The following is a 27,110-nucleotide window of genomic DNA, read 5'->3' on the forward strand; positions in this document are numbered from 1 at the left end:
CTGAGGCCACCTTGAAGACATGACAGAAAAAGAAATTGATTGTCTCTTTGAAACGATCTGGGTTAATCAATCTCTGTTCGTTCCTCAAGATTCTGGCCACCTAGTTGACCTTTTAATTTTCAAGCTCAGTGGCTCATGATCCCTTACAACTTGGAACTAAAATGGAGTAAATGTAGTCCATCACCTAGGGCCCAGTTTCATCCCAAAACACATTCTATATTTGGAGACTTGACAGAAGTCTCTGCCTGAATCCATATCTCTAAAGAACTAATTTTCAGTTTCCCTTACTGCATGACCATTTCAGTTACTGTGTGTACATAGAAGGAACACTAGAGCATTAAAGATCATAGACTCCACAAGTGCTCAGTCTATTCCTATTGTTAGTTTATTGAGTGCTGTCATTGGTGTTAAATGCCAGCATCAGATCAGACTGATTACAAGACTAATAAATGAGTCTCCTATAATATTGGCTGACATTGCATGGTCACTTGCCTTGAAATATTCAAAAGAGCATGTCTATTGATTAAATATCTCATCTCGAGCCAGTCACAGTGAGAGGAGTATATTGATGGCCACAGTCCACTAGAAGTGTTTCTGATGTGGTATGCATGAGTGTGTTTGCCTCTTAGCGTTTGTAAAGAGGCATGGACGACAAGCACCTTCCCACACATTACTGGACACAGTCAGTGCATGTGTGTGTGAGAGAGAGTGTGTATGTGTGTACACACGTGTGTGAGAGAAAAAGAGTAGAGTAAATCTGCACAGGAAAAATGATATTCATGGATTTTCAATTAGCCAAATGCTCGATGATTTCTGATTTTCCACATGAAAATATTAGAGCTAAAGCACACAGAATTCTAGTTATCAGTGTTTATTCATGGGTCCGCCAGTGTAAAGTGGGCTTCTTGTCACAAGTTAAAATTGTGTCTTTGAATATATGTTGAAAACATCCTTTTCTGTCAGCTGAAATAATTAGATGAAGGTCTATTGTTCTTTTATATCCTCATTAGCTCTCTGATTGAACTTATCACACGTACGCTAATAGCAAAGAACCCATTATCTGTGTAACATTCTTTAAAGTTAAATGTAATTGAAATGCACATGCTCGGATTTAAGAACAAGTCATTTTGTTGGTGTTCAGGCGGCCAAGCGCAGATGTGTCTGTGGAAAAACGTACATACAGAACAAAATGAGTAAATAAAGCTGCATTACATGAACAATTATCTTGTGTGCATGAATTAATCCAAACGTGGACGCTCCCACTTGCCTCTGAGGACTGCTTTAAGTCATATTTCAGTTGCAGTGATATTACTGGGATAAGTGTTTGGAGTATAGTGCTTCAGTCTTACTGAACTGGCTCTGATTTGAATTGAGTTCTTAGGCACAGTCAAGTAGAGCAAGAATTTAATTTAACAATGTAGTTTTGCTAGGACCATTAACCTTATACAAGCAGTCCATTAATAGAGGTTGAGTGGGTGTGTATGTGTGTGTGTATGTTTGGCAGGTTGGTCGGTCTAACTGTTTCCAGTTCTGGTCTCTGTATGTTGGGTTACAGTTTGACAGTCATGATAAATAACACCGCAGGAGCTGCACCAATGAGCCACTAGTAAGAGCAGCCTTCCATCCCTTTACTACACACACACACACACACACGCAGTTCCATGCACATGTATTGTGGTGTGAGTTGGTCCTGCAGCTTGGTAGATGGTATAAACAGCATATAAATTCAGTTTGTACATCAAGGGTGGGCCACACACACACACACACACACTTGAAATCTTCTCTACTGTGAGATGAGTTTGTTGACATGTATATATGCTTTTCTGTTTGCTGATGTATTTTCTGCTTTCAGCACTTTTCAATGACAAAATAATTCAGTTTGGGAAAACGTCTGAGGAAATAAAATGAGTTACTAAACTCTGGACTAATAACAGTGCAAGATCTGAGAGTACTTAAACTATGAAATAACTTCTGACTCAGGGGGTGCACAAGATAAAAACCAGCAGACTACAAATAAGAAGTTTGCTTGTGGCTAAAAGTCAGTGGAGTGAAATCTTGCAAACCGCCCTTGACAAGCCAGCACACTGGAGGGGGACTTACGCCTCTGTGTGCGATGGTGGCCCTTCCTTCCAAACACAAAATATATTCAGTATTCGTAAGTGACAAGCTTGATGTTGCCTTCAGTATCAACAATGTCTGCTGGTGCTGAAAACCAAAAATATTTGGCAAATCAGTTTTATTGAAAGGCTGCCGTAGACAACACAGTAAATAGATACCAGCGAAACATCCCTTCCTCTCTCTGTACATATATCAGCTCAGTGTGATGTCACATGTGGTCAGTGCGAACAGCTGAAGAGGAGAAGTGAAAGTCAAGGGAACGACAGATTGAGAGTGAGATGGGCAGGGATGACCTACGCTCACAGAGATCAACACAAAGTTTCTCACACGAGAGGCAAATAAACACTGTCAGCAAGGTCAGTGACACTTCATAGTAGATGCAGAGGTGGAACCGTTCCACTCTGTCTCATCTCATATCTGTGGCTTTGATTAGATAATATAAAATAGGCATTAGACAAATAATGAAGTATATTATATATATTCAGTTTCAACACTGATGAAAGCAAATGTCATCCCAATAAGTATTTGTGCACAGTGATATGTCACCCAAATTTTGGTTTCATAAACATGACCTCTAGACTGATTGCATTCTGCATGCCGCAATTAAGTCTACTGCCAACGTTAGTGCCAATAAAGAAGTGAGCCCTTTATACAGCGAGGCGGAGGATGATGGTAGACGTCAGACTCTCATGCATGAGATCACAGTTTGCCACAGATGCCACAGATCTACAACAAACATTCTACAATTGTTTGAACCTGTAATCACATCTTTCCCTAACCGTAACTTAACCATATCATGGTTGCTATGCACAGATATTGTATAAAGATACAAAGATATTAAATTAGGTCCCAAGCATTCATGCTGGATCCTTGGCTCAGGAGGCAGTGAGGGAGGCGGGCTGGTCTGCAGTTTCAGAGGAGAAGCAACACACTGGAAAACATGGAGGTAACATGGGGGTTCCTGGCAGTGGTGGAGAAATATTGGAAGACATGAATAATTTCAGAATGATGTCAAACGTATTTAAGGACAAACTACTGCTTGTTGCAGGACAGGTGTGACACATCTCATGTGACCTTTGCTCTCATATGATCGTCTATGTGATCACGCCACTTACTGGTGACAAATAGCGGTTTTATCTTATGATGCGATCACCTTTACATTTGGACACATGGCAGAAGGGCTGACCTTGCAGAGAACAAGAGTTAGAAAGTTATTTTAAGCTGTGTGTTGATAGACCAGAGCAACATGACCAGACCTTCCAGACCTTTCCACTTCGTTTGGTGATGTGTTTGTGATAGAAATAAAATATTAATAGGTCCCATGCATCAGAAAGCCCCGAAAGCAGCAGGTGATGCAGGAATAAGAGGATGCAAAAGATAAACACCGAGCCGCTCTGTACACACAGCACAAGCTCCTCCACAGTGTAAATGAGTTGAAAAGGTTACCCAGGGCCAAGTAACACTGAGATATGTACAGATGTTTCGAAGAGATCTTATCACAGCATAATCTCACCATAATTCACGTGAATGTTCAAATCAGCAACTTCATTTGTTTGCATTTGGTCAAACTCTCACTTACATAATAAGTTACTTATCGGTCATGCTGATTAAACATATAACAAATAATAAATAATGTTTTTAATGTGAAGTAACCAGGACATTTAGACACTGCTAGTGACTCGGGGTGAAGCCTGTTAGAAAACACACAGTGTGATGCTGCATCAGTCATCATTTATTTAACAGTGCCCCAACCCACAAATATCCCTTTACAGGAAAATCTATTCAGTGCTACAGTCAATGATAAAGCAGTAAATCATTTTATTTCCCACCCTAAACCAGGCAAAACTATTCAACAACATGCTTCTTTCAGTAAGTGTAGGTTTATGCAACTCACTAAACGATGATTCATCAACTTTTAAAGACAGATGATGAAATTCGCAGTGAGGCTGCCCACATATTAAATGTATAGGACATGGCAAATTAATAACATAACTTACATCTATGGATCAGCTTATTCCTTTAAAGAGACATTGGCACTTCCACTGTCACGTATATGTTCTGTGATTGAAGAATATAGTCAAGATTTTTACATAAGGTTATCATTACACATAAGAGGCCACTATGGGCTTTCTTTGGTATAAAATATGCTTATACTTCTCCAAAATTAATGACAATACAGACTATAAAATGTAAATAACAAATACGCACATTCAGAGCTGGGTCAATACTTTTTCAAAAAAAATTTAAATAAAGTCAAAATTGCTGAAACTACTTTATACTGCCGGTTACCCTAATAACCATGACGGTCCTTTCAACTCATCACAATTAGACATGTCTGGTTTAATGAAACGTGTGGAAACCAAAAACCCAGACCTTTTCTTCTAACTGCTTTTTGAGTGGCGAGCAGCGAGTGTGTTACTGTACACTGAATGTGACGTTTCCTGTTTATTGACACTAATGAAAATGTGTCTAAAAGCCATAAAATGTGATTCGGTGTGAATGCTGCAGAAGTAAGTAGTACCTGTAGCAGATACAGATTAAATCCTCAACCACTTGATTACATACACATAGCTTTTACCTACAACCCACCAGCCAAGGGCTTCACAATAACCAATCGAGTCGTGCCTGAGAAGAAACATAAACGACTATTTTCTAATAAAGACCTAACAGAATGAATCAGGGCGAAAGTCAAATGTATCATTTTTTTTGCCCTGACATGTGATCATGTCAATGACCCTTCAGTGCAAACAAGGCAACATGAAGCCCTGTGTGTTTGTGTGCACACCACTGAATAGAAGCAATGACGCCAACATGTCACAGTAATGTCACTACAGTAAACCATTTTTCCAACTTCACGTCAAACCAAACAAAGTTTAGTAGCACATTAACGTCACATTACTCAACTATGTCATGAGTGCATGTCTGTGAAACTTAAAACCACACTGGATTATATGATACAGGATGCTCTGCGCAATTTTATATACAGTATATCAAGACTAGCCTATCTTAATATGTTTATATGCAGACGTGTCTCGTTGAAATTACACGTCTAATTCGTGGAGTGAACCTATTTTGGGGGAAACCTAACTGACATGTGGATGCTCTGTTCAGTGACAAAGATTTTTTTTTCAAGTCACAAGTTGTAAGAAAGTGGTCTGACAGAGAGTATAAATCACAGGAATACTGAAGCCTGATTCCAGATGAGTTAAGATTAGGGAAAAGAATAGTGGTTTCAGTTTAATGGTAATAAAGTAAAGACCTCTAAAGGTTTTTTTAACTTGTAACTCTGTACGCTGTTTTTTCTGACTAAGCCGATATGTTCCATAAATCATTTCATCATGTTGATAAAAAAATGTAATGCAGGTGGCGCTGCCGTTCTCACAGATTGTGAATTAGTAGTCCTTAAATATGGTTATTCTGAAACAGGGTCCCTATAGTTATCATTAACCCTGAGATATCCTCTACTTATGGCAGTGGCACTGCATTAGCATTCATCTTTTAAATCAACATACAACTGATCATCTGCAGGCTCTCAGACCTGACACTGCAGGGCCTGCTTTGCATTTTCTCATCACACCAGTGAACTGAAGATTACACCAAAATGTGTTCACTTATAAAAAGACAAAAACAAAACCACAGCCTTCGACTAAAATCAGGGGTCAAAGTTAAGGCTTTGATGAAGAAAATGCCTATAATAATAATTATGATCATTGCAGCACTTTCTGAAGGTTCCCTGAGCACTTGTGGTCATAAGGGGGTGTGCAGAGTAGTGCATAAATACTTCTACTTCTAAATTCTACAGGCTTAAATGTTTTAGTCTCAAACCTCAGAGCTTTACCAGTTATATACAAATGAGGCAAGCATGTGCTACTTCCAGATGAACAGTGTCTTAGCCAACTATTTTTGTTTTGTTTTGGCAACAGTAGTGATTCAATGAGAGGACTGGCTCCATCAGTATCAGAAATTAGTGGTATCAGAAAAATACAAAGAACACAGGTACAAAAGTAAGAAAAAATGTCAGCGCTATAGAAAGGGTGTGATGTGTGATCAGTTTCATATTATCAAACCAGGAGCAATAGTGGTTGTATTGGTTTCTGTGTTTATCCCTGAGACTGTCTGAGGCACAATGCAGCTAAAAGCACAGATCTAAATGAGCTCTTATTTCCCACACTTGCCTTAGTGCAGTTTATGCTAACACGTTAATGAATCATTTTTTAACACAGTTAACCCTGTAAATATTGTCTTGGACATTACATATAGTAACTAAAAACTTAAATATCAATCTCCTAATTAATAATCTGCTGAACAATTCCTTCTTCCCAAAAACACATATAAAAACACACATTTCAACACTGGAGTGATGATATAATAAACCTGCAGTTCAAAGGCAGGTTCCCACATCTTCTGCAGCAGTATCTGGATCGACTGGACTGCTTTCAATTTTTTGTCTCCATCAGTCGATCTCTGGCATACACTTAAACCATTTGGCCATGCGGCCCTGGCTCCTCGCTGCTCTTTCATGTGCACTTGAGTTCAGTAGTCCGTCCGTGTAGTGACCACACTCACTGATGGCGTCTTCAACACGAGTGATGTACAGCCAGCTGACTATCACGCCAAAGAACTGGACAGAGGGAGAGAGAGAGAGAGAGAGAGAGAGAGATTATTGGAAGGAAAGGAAGAGAGATCTCCATGGGGCGTTTATAAAGTTACTGCTCAGACATCAAAAGCACATAAGCAAACAACGCTATATTTCATTATGAGTGTCACATAATTTGTAGAAATAATTTAGCAGCAAATATGTTTTAGGGAAAGAGGAAAACAATAAATATAAATATATCTCATGCCAAAACATATTGTCCCTGATGCACATGGATTTTTTCACTAACTGAGTCAGTCCTATAAAAGACGTTCACAAAGGAAGAAAGCCTCCTCGCTCATCGCTCCTCCCAACAGAAATAAGGGAATTCAGATGGCCTTCATGATGGTGGACCAGAGCAGGTCATGAAGAGAGAAGAGACATGAAATATGGCTAATTAGAAGCCCCCCTGTATGGACTGAATGACTGCCTGGCTCTCCTTTCCTAAATGCACAGCTTAGTGGTGTCCAACACGCTTATTTAAGTCCAGCACGATCTACATATTGTGCAAAAGTCTTAGGCAAGAATGCTTTCAAAAATCTAAAATGTAAATGTTTGTTTATAAATTTACAAAATGCAAAGTGAGCAAAGGGGAGCAAAATCTAAATCAGATCAATATTTGCTGTGACCTCCCTTTTCCTTCAGAACAGCATCAGTTCTTCAGGTACACTTGATCACAGTCAGGGATTTTGTAGGATCATAATCAGGTGTATGATTAACCAATTATACCAAACATGTGCTAATGATCATCAGTTTCATATGTAGGTAGAAACACAGTCATTAACTGAAACAGAAACAGCTGTAGGAGGCTTAAAACTGGGGGAGGAACAGACAAACTCTGCTACTGAGGTGAGGCTGTGGAAGACAGCTTCATGTCTCAGGTCATCATGTTCAGACTGAACACAGCAACAAGACACCAGGTAGTTCTACTGCATCAGCAAGGTCTCCCCCAGGTAAAGATTTCAGAGCAGACTGGGGTTTCAACATGTGCTGTTCAAGCTCTTTGGAAGAAGCACAAAGAAACAGACAACGCTGAGGACCGTAGACGCAGCGGTCGGCCAAGGAAACTTAGTGCAGCAGGTGAAAGACACATTATGTTTACTTCCCTCAGAAATCAGAAGATGTCCAGCAGCCATCAGCTCAGAAGCAGCAGAAACCAGTAACACCATCTACTGTCTGGAGAAGTCTGACCAGATGTGGAAACATGGCCAAGAGACTCAACTGTGCTCAACAGAAGGATCTGAGGCAGCCGACATCCTCAGAAGATCTGTGGTTTGTTCTCTAAGATGTTTGGAACAACCTTCCTGCTGAGTTCCTTCAAAAACTGTGTGCGAGTGTACCTGAAGAACTGATGCTGTTTGAAGGCAGAGGGAGGTCACAGCAAATATTGATTTAATTTACATTTTTCTTCTGTTCGCTCACTTTGGATTTTGTAAATTGATAAAAATAAACATTTACATTTTAGATATTTAAAAAAACTTCTTACTTTTCACCATTTCTTCACACCTGCCTTAGACCTGTGCACAGTACTGTGTATTCAGATCTGTCAGTCAATGTGTGTCTGTATTTTAAAGTATCATAAGTTAAATGATATGTAAGGAGCCAGGAATGACAGATGAAATGAAAGCTTTCCAATTCTGCTAATGGATCTGGTAAAAAAAAAATGTATATGAAGGGAAAGTGGCAGATGTATAGTGGAAATGCTTGGCGTTCATATGTGTATTTCTAAGTGTCACAGTGTCAAAAAGACGGTCAGACAGTTTCAAAAATCTTGTAAAAAGGCTTTTTCAAAAATGTTCCCTGTTTGTACTTAGTGTAGAGCAAACCCAAAGGAAATGGACCAGCATGCAAAGCATTTTGTGAAAATGCACAGCTTATTTTATCACTGCTCATATTGTGAAAATGTCAGGTGTATCTGATGTGAAGCAATTTACATTTTCTCCCACTTAGTCATTAGAATTGCTTAGCTGCGTAAATGTTTGATTTCAATGTGCTTCTGACATTCACGGACACTGAAACTAACGCTGCTCTTCTTAAACCCCTGACAGCGGTGACAGTTTTGAGAAATATTGTCACAAGTACAAAAGTTAGGTATATAGTACACCTCTACCCTCCGAGTAGGGTAAGGCTTGGGTTTGGCACGTGGTGGTTGTGGTTCAAGTCTTCAGGGAGTGAATGTTAGCTAATGTCCCCTTAGTTAGGTGCCACTATGTTGGTTATGTCCTGTCAGCAAGAAGCCCCGGACATCTGCCAAGGTGATTGTTGCTGACCTGGCCTCTTCTGGAGTTGATGTTTCAAGAAACACAGTTGTGAGGGCACTTCATCGTGGTGGGCTTCAGGGTCATCGTCCCAGAAGAATCCCTTTACTCAAAGAGCAGCACATCAGAGCCAGACTGAGGTTTGCCGTGAACATTTGAAAGGTAAAGATGAGTTTTGAAAATCTGTCCTTTGGTCTGATGAGACTAAACTGGAACTGTTTGGGCACATGGATGTTGCTTGTGTTTGGCAGAAAGGGAGAGGCCTTCAACCCAAAGTACACCGTTCCCATAGTTAAACATGGTGGTGGGAGCATCATGCTGTGGGGCTGTTTTGCAGCCTCAGGCACAGGGAGCCTGATTCGGGTACTTGGCATCATGAAAAAAGAAAATTGTGTTGACATTTTGAGGGATAATATGAAGAAATCTGCTCTTAGTCTAGGCTTAGGTCGTCGCTGGGTCTTCCAACAAGACAATGACCCAAAGCATACGTCAAAATTGGTCCAACAGTTCTTAAAGGACACCAAAACCAAGGTCCTGGAGTGGCCCGCACAGAGCCCAGATCTCAGTCCTATTGAGAATCTGGGACGGGTGCTCAGAGTGAATGTCCATGCTCGGAAACCATGCAATTTGGACCAGCTGGAACAATTTGCATTGGAAGAATGGGCCAAAATCCCTCAAGAGACATGTGCCAACCTTGTAAAGAACTACTCTAAGAGGTTGTTGTCAGTTGTGGCTCAGAAAGGGTACACCATTGACTATTAAGGGGGGCTAATCATTTTGGCCATTTCATTTTTGCCTTTTCTTGTTTCAATTGCATCAGTAAAATATCCTACATCAAACTTAGTGAATATTTTGTCTTTGTTATTTTGGAAACAAATAAACTATAAACACTTGTTGTTAATGGTCATTTCCATGGAGAAATCAAGGGTTTTGTCTGATTTCACAAGGGGGGCTAATAATTTTGGCCTCAACTGTACAAGTGCCCAGCCCACTTTGACTCACGGGGTTGGAGCAGTTCTTAACTCTTATGAACAATAAAACATGAAAAGTACGTCATTGTCAGTCAAACCCAAATCACATAAAGAATTCTCTCTCCTGGAAGACCAGTAAACCTGTAAATCTGTTTCTTACAGATGTACATTAATGTTCATAATGTGCATTCATGTAACTACACACAGAACACACAATTCAAATCTGCACATAACTGTTATACACAGCAGTTGTTTTTCTTCAGATTAGAAATGTTTGGTTCAAATCTAAACTACGAACATGTAGACCTCCTTGCCTTGTACATGCTGAGCATCATGTATATTATACTGCCCTAAGTTTGTGTTTATACATATAGGAGGCGTGGATGTGTGTGTACCTGAGGCAGTAGGATCCCCAACAACAGTGCAGCCATAGTCTTATAGTTGTCCATCAGCCAGATGAAGAAAGCATCAGTGCAGCCTCTGATATGGATGATTTCAATCAAATCCAATCGCTGCAAGACACAAATCGCTTGTTAGCTGTATTTTCACAGTTAGTGGTTACAGTCGAGTTTCATACACAGTTTCATAGTCAGTTTGGTTTTTACTTCTACTTCTACTAGAATATTTCATACTAAACAGTCCTACATTTCATGCTGCACTTAAAACTGAATAATGGAAAACGTGCCAGCAATCCATCACAAATATGACAGCTTTATTTTGCTTTAATTCATGACTGTAAAGTCTTTATTTGTGAGTTGTAAAGGATGTGCTGCACTAATGGTGAGTGTCACAAAATGCATGTCAGCTAGTCACTATAATCATTATGTTGAATACACAGAACAAATGTATGAAATCTCCACATGAAATCATTATGTTCTGGCTGTCAAAGCAGACAAAAACTGCACTAAATATTTAATATGCTATCAATCAAGACGAGGAGCAGCACTTGAGGTTAAAAACACATTAGTCTTTTCTCAATTCAGTCATGTGCATCAGTCTTTGAGGTCTTACCTCTTTTTTCAACACCTCGTACCCGCACAGAGTGTTGGCCACTTCATTAGCCTGAAGGGGGGGTGGGGCAGAGAGAAAGAGATGTAGAAATATTTCATAGTATCCTAAATAAAGGAACACTAGGACACAACAAATCTAATTGACTTTTCAAAACAACACACCGCCCATCATCACCCTTCACACCACTATGTGTGTACATGTACACCAAACAACAACAGCAGCAGACAGAAGACAGAATTTAATCTACTCTAAAAAAGACAGACTGCCAATGAAACACACACAATGACCCACATTATGACGGCTTCTCTCATGCACACGCACACACCAAAGTGCTGAAAGTATCATTACTACAATCCTGTTGACTGTAGAAAGCTCAACTGTAAAAAGTGTTTGTTGCCTTTTAGCGAAGACTACGTGAGTGTGTGTGCATGAAAAAACTAGCCAGTGTGTATGCGAGCGTGTACCTTGTGACCTTGGGTTTGTAGTTTTCCATATTCAAATATATCCACATATTCAAATTAGATAAGATAAACTGCCAAGCTCTTGTGACCTACTGGCACATGAAGAGGAGTCGCCATTTTTAAGACATTGCACAATGTCAGTGCAGCAAAAATCATAAGACCAAGAGTCAAGAAAATTGGTAAGTGTCTTGCAATATGCACCCAACACTCAGGCACATAAAAGGACACTCACTGACCTCAAGGTGGCGCTGTGCCAATCAAGGATATGTTTTCACAATTATCTCTCTCTTTTGCTATATAAATGTCAAATTTTACTACTTTTTCTCCTTTTTTGAGAACTTGTGAGAAACTATAGTCAAAGGAAATTTCAATATGTCAGTCTATTTTCACATAATACATTTTCAGACCCGTGTCTCTAAGTTCATTTTTATTATCATTTATTTATTATATCTCTCTTTATATTTATCTAGATACATTTGTATGAAATTTGGTTTGCACAATCTATGGTTCAGAATTTTATCATCACATTTTGACTGTTTTAATTATTTCAAGTTCAAGCTAAAATAAAATACTCCAGTTTTGTACAAGTGATGTCATTTCCATAACTTCTGAAAGGGTCAGTAAGTCACTTTCTCTGCAGTTTCTTTCCCTCTACTTGAATGTCTAATGCTTGACTACCACCATTAATGATTAGCAGCAATAAGAATGGTGGGGTAATTCACCAAACCACGCTGTTATCATATTTTCCTTATGATTCTGCAAAGAAATTGAGTGCAATACAGTCTTCTGTGGTATATCATAATGTACCGGAAGAGAAAAATACTCCAGTAAAATGGCAAAGATAAGGAATCGGTGTATGGTTATGATCACAACTGCAGGCATCATTGACAGCAAAAGTATCATTTTACACTGAAAAGCCTACAGTAAGAATATATAGATTTGTTTATTTATATATATTGGCTGGCCCTAGGCTGCCTCACAATTTTGCCTGTTATCAATAATGAGCGACTACTGAAAGGAACCAACATTAATAGACAAAAATTTATACTAAAGACTAGTAGTTATCAATTAATTGAAAACATAAAGACACCTTACATTTTTGTCACTTAATTAACCCTGTTATTAAAAGGGACTCACAGCGAAGCAAAACTGGAAATGAATAAAACATGAATGAATTGCTAGTGGTTTTAATATTGAGAAGACAGGATAAAGAGGCGTTAGTTTCCTGAGTCCAACTATGAGGCAGAGTGTGTCCGTTCAGCAAAATGTTGTCTTTGTGAATAAAAAAAAAGTTTCTGTTTGTTCTCTCTTTCCTTGTCAACTCTGGGAAGTGTAGGTGCATAAATTAAAGGGAGCACATGTGCAGTTTTGCGTGGGAGAAAATTGCCTGTTTGTCTGGCATGGCAAAGGCTTAATCACCACCATAAGGGTAATGAGATACATTTAAATCATAACTCCACACTATTACATACTATAATGACATACAAACTGAACCCCTGCGCTCAGGGCTTCATAGATCCAATATAAATAGTGCCGGGAATGATTAAATGTTTACTTTATCCAGGCACATCAGATGTTACAGATGCTGTTATCTAATACTGATCTTCAAAACCAGTCAACACACATACCTTCCTACCTTCCTTAGTGTGCATTAGCAGCTATAATTAGCAGGGATTAACATTTAACAAAGATGAAAATTGCATGGTATTCCTATTTAAAAAGAGCACTGGATCAGTTTAGCATTACACTTATGATAGAGAATAGAACTAGAGATTTTAGAGGTAGTCTTTTATTCCACACATTCTTCTTCTTTGAAGAAATCTGGCATCTACATTACCCACAACACGTGTGTGCTATGGTAGTATTAGCGAATGTATCCATGAGCCACCAGCCTCGAGCAGAGATGAGGAGCAGGCTGCAGAGGTCTGGTAAACTCACACTGCTCCCCACCACTTTGGAAATTTCAGACCTCATCCGCAAATCCAAGCCATCCACCTGTCAGCTGGACCCCCTCCCCACAGTTCTGGTTAAAGCCTGCCTCCCTTCACTGCTCCCCCTCATCTCTGCCATCATTCACTCTTCCCTCACCACTGGAACTGTTCCTCTGTCTCTCAAAACTGCTGCAATCTCTCCAGTTCTGAAAAAACCCGGTAATGATCCTTCCAACTTCAATAACTTACGTCCTATTTCTAACCTACCGTAACAGCCTTTATGAACAGTTACAGTCTGGTTTTCGTCCCCTCCATAGCACAGAAACTGCACTTATAAAAATCACCAACGACCTCCTCATGGCAGCTGATTCTGGTTCACTCACAATCTTCATCCTCCTTGACTTGAGTGCGGCCTTTGACACCATCTGTCACACCACCCTCCTGAATAGACTTTCCTCCATCGACATCACCCACACCCCATTAGACTAGTTTCAATCTTACCTCTCGGGCCGCACTCAGTTCATTCAGCTCAAGACCTTCACATCCCAGCCTTCCCAGCCTTCCACTGTCACTTCAGGTGTCAAGGAGACGCCCCATGACAGAGCCCTGGGGCGCCTCCTTTTCATCATCTACCTCCTTCCCCTTGGCAATATTTTCCGCAAATATAATATCAATTTTCACTGTTATGCGAATGACACCCAGCTCTACCTCTCCAGCAAACCCTCTTCCAACTTCCCACCCTCCTCCCTCACCGACTGCTTAGCAGAAATCAAATCCTGGTTCACCTCAAATTAAACTAATAAAACTGAGGTTCTCCTCATTGGCTCTAAATCAACACTATCCAAATCTCTTTTTTTCTCACCAATCGACAACTGCTCTGTTTCCCCTTCCCCTCAGGTTAAGAGTCTGGGTGTCATCCTCGACAGTACTCTATCTTTTCAATCCCACATCAATAGCATTACCCGGTCTGCATACTTCCATCTACGTAACATCAACCGCCTCCGCCCCTCCCTCAACCCCCACACCACTGCTATCCTTGTTCACAGCCTTGTCACTTCTCTGTAACTCCCTCCTCTTTGGTCTCACTCACAAATCACTCCATAAGCTTCAACTGGTCCAGAATTCAGCTGCCCGTATCATCACCAGAACCCCCTCCATCCACCACATCACCCCTGTCCTGCAGCAGCTCCACTGGCTCCCGGTCAAGTACCGCATCAACTTCCAACATCAACAAAATCCTTCTGACAACATTCAAAGCCATCCATAATCTTACCCCTTCATACCAGTCGGACCCCATCCATGTTGCCACGCCCTCCCGTACCCCCCGCTCTTCTTCCTCCATCCACCTGACTGCCCCCTCTGCCCGTCTCACCACCATGGGGAGCAGAGCTTTCAGCCGCTCTGCTCCCCGGCTCTGGAACTCACTACCACCCGATCTAAAAAATATTGACTCATTTTCCCTATTCAAATCTACACTCAAAACCCACCTGTTCCGGATTGCTTTCTCACTATGATTTTAATTGCACTGTCAACCTGTTTTTATATTGTGTAAACTTATTTAATATTGTGTGAATTTTCTATGTTTTATTGTTTTACTGTCTTCTTGTATGGCGACCTTGAGTGCCAGAAAGGCGCCTCTAAATAAAATTTATTATTATTATTACATTCCCAGATTTTTCATTTTCCAATGTATAGTCATCAGCTCCAGTCAAGTAACATCACTTGAAGCACTTTATCTTATCTTTCACTTTGGCTCTTTTCCACTACATGGTTCAGCACGACTTAACTCACTTGGAACTCTTCTTGTTTGGTTTTCCTTTGACAAAAGCTGAGGACAGTACCTGGTGCTTTCTTTAGTATCACTTCAGTTGAGGTTCCAATACTAAAACGAGAGACGGAAACACTGCAACGTCATTACAACTGTCACTTGAGCGACATGGGAAATCCTGCATAAAGCTAATATTCTTAAATAGCCAAACTACCATCAACAGCCACAATTTTTTTTATTTACTTGAGCCAGAGTTTGAAAAATGGCAGCCAGCCAAGCCATGCCAGGTCAAACAGCCACATAGCGAGAATCAAGAGCACTGTCCCTTTGATATCCTCTGTTGCTCCTGTGTGTGTGTGTGTTGACAGTGATGTCCTGGCCGAGCTGCATCATACAGTGGAAATATGACACTTGTGCAGCTCAAAAGGCTTTTTACATTTTGTTTTTTACATATACTTTCACATTTTCACATTAATGTAACATGAAACGCAAAACAGCATTTATAGTCAGGACATTTTGATGCTTTAAGCTTGTGACGGAACTGATGATCATGTGTAGTTTTTCTGTCAGTGCTCTTTTGTATTTTGTGTCAGTGAGGACCTTTACCAAGAGAGGAATCTCTTTTCTGAGAGGAATTTAAACAGAACTTCATAAAATATGACATAATACTCGGATCCAAGCTGTACAGCCAGTACATGCTTCTGTATGACAGTAAGAATTGATAGCAGTGATAATTCTATTGTAATGGTAATAGTGGTACCTACCTTAGTAGTAATGCAGCAAGTATAAGGGACACCGCAGGCCAGTGGACCAGGTGCAGTACAGTTGTGGTACATGTTGACCGACCAGTCTTTATACTCTTGACCTCCACAACACTTAAACTGCCAGAGACGAGAACAAGAGAGTAGAGACAAGGGCAAAAAGGAAAGACAAAAAGAGTGATGAAGATATGTAATGTGAATACAAGGTAGAGAGAAGTGAGGCAGGGATGAGGGAGAGGGGAGAGATAAAAACAAAGTCACCAGATTGACAAACAACATTTTTCTGCTGCACTGGTATAATGCAAGAAACATTTTGGGCTGAAATGAGCCATAATTAAGGGCATTTGCATTTAATTATGAGTCTCTCTGTGTGTGTGTGTGTATCTCTCTAATTTTGTCAAAATCATTGTAGAGGTGGTAGTAGGACTGGGCAATATGGCTAAAATCTATAATATCATATTACAACATAACATAAAAACTGTAAATTAGTAAAACAATATGGTCATACTATTACAACACCAAGCCCTTGCTGTTGGACATAATATCATCAGCACCTGAAAATATAATTTCATGCAAAGAAGCCGTCTTTTCTGTAACATTCAGTTTTAGTCTGTCGTATCTACACGGCAAAGTAACACAAAACATCCAAAATAGAGTTTTCAGCATTTATCGAACTACATTACAGGCACACATTTGCAATTTAAGGTACTTAAAGTTCTATGTGTCTTCTCACTCACCTTAGAAATATAAACATTAAATACTTATTACATGGATTATTCCAGTGGAGGGCCTCTGCTCCCTATCCTACAGACTCAGCCAGCCTTTAGAAGCAGCAGCCTCAAAGGCTGAAATGTTTCATCCTAGGATACCTGCTACCCTCCTGTTGTTGGTTTACAGGCACAAAATAGTGTGACACCAACCAATTAACTTTTATTGTCCTCTATTTCAGCCACTACTGACAAACCCTAGAAAAGAAAACATCATTACTTCAAAGGGAAAGTGAAGGAGCTTCGATAAGCTATCTGTATTATTGGTTTTGGCTTAGAGTCGCATTGACTGAACTCTGCTTCAGACAAGTTCATTGTTTTTAATTGACTGTTCCTGTGTCACATGGTTTGCAGGCTGTTTAGGAAACCGCCAAAAAAAATATAGCTGAAGGCAAACAACGGAATTAACAACAGAGAATTTCACTTAATCATCAACTTTTCCTCTGGTGGCATTTTGATTTTTCATAGCAGCAAAAGCACGCGTGTGACAAATGACATCAAATGAACCTGTTATTACCTGTTATTAATGTTATTAGCTACACGTGCTTGACAAGTCAAAATACCAATGCACACAATGTGGAAGGTCTATCTATAGAATGGATGTGACAACCATCTGAGACCAAAGGCTTTTCAATATTTGAATTAAACAATGTCTTGTACCCCGAACTCAAAATAGATAGCACCAAACCTGTAAGGCCCCCATTCAGTAATTTCTCCTTAATTTATAACTTCACTGGGGTAGATCGTGGCTGCTAAGCTGCCTCAAAGAGTAAACATTCTAAAAAACACATGCACATTATTTGTTCTGCTTTGTAGTCATTAATGAGTCAAATAATTTATTGGCAGGGAGAAAGTGAGCCGGAGAGACAATAAGAGAGACAGAGAACAAACATGAAAAAGAGTTTACATAGCAAGAGAGACGGTGCGAGTTGATGAAACAAGAGATGAAGAGAGAGGATGAATAAATGAATAAATATGAGCCTGCTCTTTGCAAGGCAATATGATTAGTATGCTGACATGATGCCAGTGTGCCAGGAGGTTACTTCTTCTTCTTATTGGCGTCACTCCACAGAGCGCTGCTTTTTCCAGCCCTGAGTCAGGACCCAAACAAGGGTCACAGGAAGGCAAAGCAATTACGGATGTGATTAATGTCTGCAACTGTTACGTACAAGTCCAATGACATTACAGCTTCTCACTGAGTTTTCTAATTTAGTAGGTGCAACTGTACAGAATAACGCAATCCAACAACTCTGCAGTAAATCCTATCCTTGGGAAGATCAATGACGGCGTGAGTTGAGGGGATTTTGCATCCCCAGGAGACCGGTCTGAAGGACCAATCTCTCAAAACACCTGTCAACACAATCGAGACTGCAGGAGGCCGGGGATGTCCCTCCATCCTCTCATGGTATTATACGACTCTCCTTGTCACTTGCAGACTGATAACTAGACAACAATCTGTGGTAAAACTCAACACATATCAAACTAAATGTGCCTAATTTCTCATGTATCAAATACTGTTTCCGTTAGTCCTTTATTAACCATTTCCTTATGGTTTTCCATCGTCTTCTACACTTGTGGATGGAAACCATTCCTCACAGGTGAATTACAGGGAAGCAGTCCTCAGAGTTAGTTGTGTTTGTCTGTCTGTAGCGTACTGTCTGACTCACTGATGGCCACTGGCAGGCTGGATGACTGAGTGACTAACCGGGTGGCTAGTTGGCCAGCTGACAGCTCAAAGTGTGGGCTGCACAACAGAGGTTAGTTCATCATGTGCTCCCTTGCCTTCATTATTATATGGCCTATATCCTTGTGACTGATCTTTCATACATGGTCAGAGTTTATGCTGAAATTCTCATGCTAATTCAATCCCTTTCTTCATGAAGTTGTAATAAAGTTAAAAAGAAAACCAGATACGACAGGAAGGGATATTTAACTAAGTCTGAGTGTCTGATTTCTGTGTTCTCCTTAAATAAACCAGTGGCAGGTGCTCTGCAATAGCTCTGCACTTATGTTGAAAGCCGTCTTCTTTCCTTTAAAACCCATCCAGCATGAATCCTTTGGCCATCATGGGGTCTCTGAAGGGAGGGGCGGGGGTATTCCTCAATCTCAAACCCAGATGCCACTAAATCCTACACACTGATCCTTTAAACACTGTATTGTGTCTCCAATTGCTTTCACACAATGGAGCCAATCACTAATCAGCAAATTGCTCATTAAACCGATTACCTGCATGTTTGACCACCACTGCCACAATTCCATCGAAATGAACAGTAATAATGACCAAGCTGGGCTTTTTGATGCTGATCGGTTATGGGGTTCAACCCCATAATTAGTAATCAACTCTTGATGAAGAGTGCACCATACTGTCATCCTCCGTCATCTTCTTTTAGTAAACAACGCTCAACACGCTCAAATCCGTCTGCGGTGAAAGGCATCAACTTTGCTGCAGCTACTTCAATTTCCGAAGGAGTTTTAATGAGCCAGTTCTGATGGATTTGCGTGACATTTTATTTGACATTTACTTTCAGTAAGGTTTATGTTGAACCCTTGTGAGCTATAAACCATTATCCGTTTATCAAGTCGCAAGCTTCGAGTAACGGTCGGTTAAGGGAGGCTCTATGGTGGATCACATATAGAAAAATCACATCTATTTCAGTGATTTCTAAACATGTTCCTGTCACTTGCAGTGAGACAGGGAGGCCCCTGTTATGATCTTAACAACAGAGTGCAGATGTGTATGTTTAATCACAATGAGGGTAGTATTTTCCAGGAAGTACTTACAAACCATTATCATCCCACCAAATGTCACATATCTGTCATGTGCTATCCACCGGTAATTACAGAGACAATAAAGGGTCTCAGCCCTACAGATAACCTGTTGTCACAGCAACATCAGCTGATCAGCTGAAGATGGAAAATATGAAGGAAACATGTTCCTTATTTTTAAGGAGCAGACCGTTGCATTTTACAGTAGAGCGTGCTCTGAGCACCAGAGACCATTAAAATAACAACATTTTGCAGGAAATGGATTCACATCAAAGTGTTCCTCTAATGGTTTAGTTGCAAGATCCAAAACCAGCACTTAGTCAAGTAAGCTGCTGCTGTAAGTGGTGCTGGTGTGTTAAAAGAGGACAATGTTTCTCTGAGCAGAAAATACCTGCAGCGTACACAGACTTTCCCTCATTTCTCCATCCATGAGAACACATTCCATCGATTCCTGCAAACCTTCCCCCGACTGGGGTTGTGTCTCACATATTCCTGGTGTTATTCTTTACACAAATCCACACAGCAGAGTTTAGCATCTGATCTGAGCATTCGATGATTTTAGGGGAAGGTATATTTAGGTTGACCACATCTCCACTTTGCAAAACTATAAAACTTTCAGTGGATCCAGTGTGCCAGTCATCCCCTGATGGACTTTGTGTCTATTCAAAATGAGTATACCTTAATATGTTGAAACCACTTAGGCTGCAGGCCTACATGTTTAATATACATACTAAAATAATCTTCATCGTAAATTAAATGCAAATCTAATTATATTCTCAATTAATATATAATATACTAGTCTATAAATGATTTAGTGATGCTAAAACTTTACCTTATTACACTTTACAATACATTTGGAAATATATACTAAAATACAGCTCAACTTTAAGTTTAAATGCAATTTAAATTAGACTCGTTGGAAATATGTTGTAAAATTTCATAAGATACACTGATCACTCTCACATATTGGGAAAAAAAGACTCCATCAAACATTTAACACACTTAACATTCTAGTAGTGTACTTCAGGTATGTAAAAACATACTCCTTTTTTACTTTGGTCTGCCTTTCCAGAAATGCACAGTCCAGCTCATAAAATAAATGGAGATATTTATCTGAACACATTTGGATGTTGTATAGGGACCACTCACACTTTGCGTACAATGTTTGGTGTTGTGTGTCTTATTGCCACAAAATAGGATAATAGTGCTTTAGCAAAAACGAGTTCTTGTCAAGAGAAAGGGACAGGGAGGATCTACAGGAACCAAACAATATATCAAACCATATGGATGATGAACTGTTCCCACCAATGTGAAGCCAGCCTCCTATCTGATGGATGGACACACTTTGTGGACCAAACGGATCAATCAGGGACTCCCCAAGTGTTACCAGATGATGCCAGATGTCAATAACAGACAAGCCCAGTGACTAATTTGTTGTTGTTGTTCTGAGAGAGCAACATTGACTGATAAATAACTTAGATTGTCTTCATTTTGTTGGTTTCATCCACATTTATTGACCGTTTTCCTCTCTGGCTACAAACTGGTGCTTACACAGTTCCTGTTTAAAACTTCTGTCATTCAGGCAATTTTTTCTTACATAAACGGTGAAAGAAGCTGTTGGAGTTTTTCATTATGATGAAGTAGTCACAGAAGTTATGTACAGTTTTAGATGCATGAATATCACAAAACATTTCACTATGTTTGATGCATTTATATCTTCACATTGACAGAAGGCATTTTACTGCTTGATGTACAAATTAAAGTTCAATTTATGAATTTTATCGGTGCATTAACACTTAATAACTTGGCTTTCTAGAACATTTCTGGCCTGTTTACTAACTATAATCCGGTCAGACATGTCAGGTGATGGAGCAGTGGTTTTGCTTCGTCAAAACAACACACTGTTTGATAACATAACGATCCATCACAACAATGTTACAAGTTATTCTTGTGCGCGTTCTGTTTGTTGTTATTGCATTTCTCTTCTATTATTCATCATATTCTCATAAACACACAGCACTTGTTGCTGTATGCATTTTAATGTAAAGCACATTGAGTTTACTTCTAATAAAATGTGAATAATTGTAAATACAATTGCTTTTCCTAGCTTTGCCGAATAGCCACCGACGCCTGTTGTGTTGAATCCAAAATGAACTTATAAATATGCATGATCACTAGTGTGTCAAACGACCACACAGCGCTGAGGAAATGAAGTCAGTGTCTGTCCAAATGACTGAGTAGCTTTGTTGCTCGCACTGCTGTAAAACCTCTTGATGTAATCCACATATCCTGATGCAAAGGCTGCGCCAACGCTGAACACTGTGACTGCAGTGTACATTCTGATAAAAAAAAAAAAAAACGGTCGGAAACATTTGAGCTGCATGCCGTTTATGTGGGCAGATGTATTGAGTGGCTTCAATTTCCTCTGATGTGGAAGTGACAAATGGCAGCTTCTTGCAATGAGACACCGCAGATGTCAACAGTATGATTAGTTTTTTGATTAACTAGGCAATGTAATTGTAAGCACAAAAAAGGGACCTCACTGTCTTTCCAGGTGTTGAAGACACATGCAGCCACTGCTGGTGGAATAAATGTCACATTTCCATTAGAATGCTGACGCACAGTGGACAGAAAGGTCAGCTTGAAATGAACTTAATAGGAGATAAAATATGACCTGCCACTAATCCATGGATTTGTGCAGTGGATATTCAAACCCTACTTACTTTTCAACTCTGCTCATCTGGCCAATCACTGCATGGAGTGGAGGAGCTTGTTCTGACAAATGACACTGTCAAGAAGGCTGATCTTTTTGTTGAATGAGGAATAATGTGGCATAACCCTGGAGAATTTGGGTCTAGTTTCTGTCTGCGTCTCTTTGTTTTCCTAAATTAACTGGAAATGCTGAGCTCTGTGCTGTTGACAGCTGTTGACATCTGTAATCGCAGCATTACAATACACATTACGATTACAATTAAAAAATTCCTACGCAGTCACCAACCGACACACAACAAAAGGATCATTTATCTTTTTTTTTCATCTTGTAGTTACTATCAAGAAGAAATGTGCCACAACTGACTTTTTTAGTCATCAACAATAAATGCATACCATGGCTCATTCAGGCCATTGTCCTCTCAAGCGCAGATAAATCCACAAAGCCCATTTAGGTGTAGAAACAGTCTCAATCCCCACTAAGGTTTTTTTCGTCCAAGTCCTCCAGCAAAGCACGTAAATCACTCAGCAGCAGGACACTTGAGCCAACCAGCAGCTTTACACCATGACAGCAAAAATATACTGCAGAAGAAGCTTTACACTGCTGCTGCCGCCAAATGACGTATTACTATTACTGAAGCACTGTTTGAAGTTATTAGAGCAAACAGATCAGAGTGCCAGCTCATTAGAATTAAAAAAATCCCGTCATGAAAAATCTGTTGCCGAACAAGCTGCTTGGAGTGATAAAGAAGTGGAACTGTAATGTAAAGTAATTTATTACATGTTTGCCAAAGCAGTGGAGGACATCGACTTTGGCACTGGCAGATATGAAATATGCCCAAGTCCTTTTTGGACCAAAACTTTGAACTATATAAGTATCGTTTTCACTTTTTTGATCAACTCAGACACTGATGAATGTCTAAATCTTGCGATAAATAACTTTTTGGCCACTGGGAGGTGGCAGAAACAAAATGAGAACACATCACCGTGAAATTATCACTGATTGTCAGTGAGAACTTGTTAGCAAACAGCTTCCTTTACTTACAAACACCACTGATGCACAGCAACATGTCATGTTTTTGGCCATCTGATGAATGTCCAATATTCACAATACTTTTGGCTCCGTTTTGGTCTTCACCGACTTCTGTGAGAAATATGACTCTTTTAGCTGCTAAATGCTCCAGTATGTTCACAAGCTAGGTGCTACCTGTGTCTGTCTGCTGGTTAGTGCTGAGCCGGCGGTGTACATTGTGTTTTTTTTAGCTGAAAATAGCGGCAAAACTGAAGCAATGAGAACAGCGAGAGAGAGCAAATCAGTTAAGTTGCTATTGGACACCTAAACAATGAACTGAGACTCCCTATAAAGCTCTGTATCGCCATAATTCTCTGTAGATTCATCACAATATACGACCCCTTTCACAGTGTCACACTGTTTTCATATTTGTCATTTGGTGCATTGTTATCATAAAGAGATTGTTCCGCTGAAAAACGTATCAGTGTGGTTTGATCAAATCTGATTGACAGTGGCCTGGAAACAAAAGCCAACAACCCCACACCTGTCAACACACTTAGATTTAAATCTAAATCCTGATTGGTGCACACAAGCTCATGACATCCCCTTTTTCCAGCTGAGTCCTGTCCGTCAAACCAGTGAGAAGAGACAAAAATACAGAAATCTTTCATATGACATGCCGATAACCGTGACAGAAGATAGCATGCTGATGAAGAACCATGTTGCTCGTAGTAAGAAACTGATATGAATAGTGGAATTGGCACACTGGACATCAGGGGAACACGCCTGTTAGGTCTGCCTGTTTACAAATGGGTGGAAGTTCTGACATTTACCAAACCACAAATGACCTCCCACAAAACCAGCCAAGTAACTACTTTTAGGCCAACAAGGATCCAAAATATCATTCAGTCAAGCCACAGTCCTGCTCCACTGGTACTGGTGCTGGTCACGCTCCACATTCCTGAATCATGTATGGTGTGCAGCCTGACGGATCGTTTGGCTCTTCTGTTAATCAGAGGAGTTTGTTGCAGGCTGCTTCATAATTTCAAACACTGCATCCCCACGTGCTTGATGGAGGTTGGTAATGAGATCTTCAGCTTCAGGCTGTGTGTGTGTGTGTGTGTGTGTGTGTGTGTGTGTGTGTGTGTGTGTGGCAGCATGGTGTATTCTGGGAGCTGGTGCACAGCGATGGCTCCACACAGTTCTTTGTTTATTTTGGACACGACTTGCTGTGATCATTCACAGAGTTCCATTTTAGTGCCTTTCGCCAAGCAAATTCCAACTCAGCCTTGTGATTATCAACAGGTGTGTTGTGTTTACTGCACTGAAACACATTTGATGAGCTCATTCACACCTCTCAATCCTGTCCTTTGTTGACAGGAATGTTCAAATGCCAGAAAACGAGGAGGGACATAATCTCACCTTCTTCTGTACAAAGTCCATGATGTTTTTGAAGTCCAAGTCATCATAGTAGTTCACTATTCCTCTTCGGATGTTCTTGTTCAGTAAGTCTACCGTCTGTAAGGGGGAGAAAACAGAAAAAGGTCATGTTACCACGTTCATTTTGTTTCTATGGTACAGCTGATCTACAATCAATGCGTCTGACGAGCAGCTCTGCTGAGGAAATGCTTTAAATAGTCAAGGTGACCGATCCACTGAAGTGGAACATTAAAATATGACCGTTTGAAAGCTCACATCTGTCAGTCACAATCTGGTGCAGCGGAGTCACATGAGGTTAGTGTATCAGAATAAATAAATATTTGAAACTTGGAGCTCCACTAACTACATTCATGAGAGCTTTTCATTACGGAAACTAATTATTTATTTCACTCCACTCTCTTCACTTGGCTTTCACTTCACACTCTTATTTATACTTCATTAGAAATGTGATCAACAAAGCACTGGGCTTTTTACTCCATCCAGGCATGTCGATGCTCTGCTGTTTCCCCCTTTTCACAGCTGATAATAATGAATTGCAACCGTTCCCCTCATGGGAGTCACAGACATTAAAGAGGCCTTTCATTTAATTTCCCCTTTTCCTCCCCTGAACATATCAGGTCTTCACAGTAAACCACGTTACAATGGGCAGCTTCATAGACTTACAGTCTACTGGGGCGTTCACCAGTAGAACATTATTAAAGGACTATGAGCTCACGTGGCATTATCATCTTAAACATGTTGCTCATGGAAATGAGACCCCTAAAGGAAAATCCATCCTCATAGAAATTTACTTATCAGAACGCCGGAATTGCATTAGAGTGAACATATTTCCCCATGCACTACTATGTCTTTTTAATCTCAATGTAAATGAGACTACAGTAAAATATATAGATATGACATGTTGGATGCAGGGTCTTTATTTAAATAAAACTGCCATTATCTTTTGACAAACAGACATGAACATTAAAAGGCATCACAGGAGATTATTAGAAAAGTTATTCCAAGACAGGCCATTATTATGTTTAATGTAACATTAATGTAAATTACATAATTGAAAGCATTAAAAAGAGGCAAAAAGATGCTGAGATTGATACTCAAGCTTTTCCCCATTAAGATATTCATGAATGAAAACTGATGCAATGAATATCTCAGTGGTAGATCCATTATTTTATTCCTTAAGCATAAATTATGGTCACATTATAGTAAAAGCATTAATAATCCATCAGTTTCTCTTCCATGAAAATTCCTCACCTCTCAATGTGTGATTTTTTTTCTGTGACAAGTCTGATGACCCAACAAATTCACTCTGTGATTTTAGTAACTATGAAGCGGAATAAGTTTTAGTTCCACAAAATGGTGCCTTTAAACACACCAGAGGTTTCCAGCTGACAAAATCATATGACTTTACGGCCTTGTGCGCTGTCAGCTGTAACGTGATCTCCATGTAAATGAGGAGGAGATAAAACCTTTAAACAATTTTTGTGTTCATCACATATTCTTCATGACTTCCATAAAAACAAAAAGACAAAACAAGGAAACGTTAATGATGAGTTGTTATTCAGCACACTGCAATAACTAACAGCAGCAATAACAGCAGGCACATATCTGATGAAAAGTTTAGCAGCAAACATGAAGAAGGGTTCAGTTCACAAAACTTTGTGATTTCACTCCTGTTAAGAATCCCCTGTGGGGGGGCTGAGGGTTTTGTGTGTGTCATGTTTGTAGCGACCAATAATAAACACATAACACTGTAAGAAAATTATTTGAGAATTTAGGACTCAAAATTTGAAGCGTATGACAGTAAATCCACAATACTAATGTTTGCTTTGATTGAAAAGTTAAATTCATGTAAATGATAATGCCTTCACTGCATTTGTGGTGAATTTTTATTCATTCAAAAAACATTTTTCATCAATTATCATAACTTCATCAGGGACACACAGAGTTATTCTACAGTTTGAATCCCTGCCTTTTGGTTTTCTGGCAGGTGTACTTTGATGACCTATCGCAGGTTCACTCACACTGCAGGAAGTTTCGTTTGACTGTGGCTTCACCTTTGACTATTCTTCCCTTACAATACTTAAAATTGACCCCCTACCAAAAAAGCACATAAAAGTGTCCATATTTTGATATATTTCAATCCCAGTGAATTAGTTCAGTCACTAACCCAGTAAGCTAAGCTACTAAGCCTATTGCTGTTTCACAACAAAGGGTTTTTCTTGCCATGACAGGTTGTTAATATAAAGATGCAGCAGTACTTGTTTGGTTTGTAGCAGAGTTCAGTTCAAAGTTTTGTTGGCAAATCAGGATTTGTTGGCTGGTGGCCCAGACTCCTGGTCTGGGTACTGCATTCAATGTGTGGGTAATTTTGAACAAAGAGAGAACCTAATCAACTGATAACTTCCCGTCTTTACATGTCATGTAATTATCAAGGGTCTCCAGGTCACATTAATGTCTTTCCTTCCTTTTTTTTGTCCCCCACAAAGTATTGTCCCCGACTG

General features: G+C 39.8%; 1 protein-coding gene across 2 annotated transcripts in view; it reads right to left on the minus strand.

Annotated features, from left to right (window-relative positions):
- Positions 1-5,960: 5,960 nt before the first annotated feature.
- Positions 5,961-27,110, minus strand: part of tspan15 (tetraspanin 15) — a 32,229-nt gene continuing 11,079 nt past the window's right edge. For both annotated transcript variants that reach the window (XM_070827701.1, XM_070827693.1), the window contains exons 4-8: positions 24,592-24,687; positions 15,919-16,035; positions 10,995-11,045; positions 10,379-10,495; positions 5,961-6,739 (exon numbers count right to left, since the gene is read on the minus strand). In XM_070827701.1, the coding sequence (XP_070683802.1) occupies positions 6,572-6,739; positions 10,379-10,495; positions 10,995-11,045; positions 15,919-16,035; positions 24,592-24,687 (549 nt within the window). In that variant the 3' untranslated portion in view covers positions 5,961-6,571. The remainder of the gene's footprint in view (positions 6,740-10,378; positions 10,496-10,994; positions 11,046-15,918; positions 16,036-24,591; positions 24,688-27,110) is intronic.

This window comes from Pempheris klunzingeri, chromosome 1 (genome assembly GCF_042242105.1).
Source record: "Pempheris klunzingeri isolate RE-2024b chromosome 1, fPemKlu1.hap1, whole genome shotgun sequence".
In the NCBI taxonomy this organism is placed as follows: Eukaryota; Metazoa; Chordata; class Actinopteri; order Acropomatiformes; family Pempheridae; genus Pempheris; species Pempheris klunzingeri.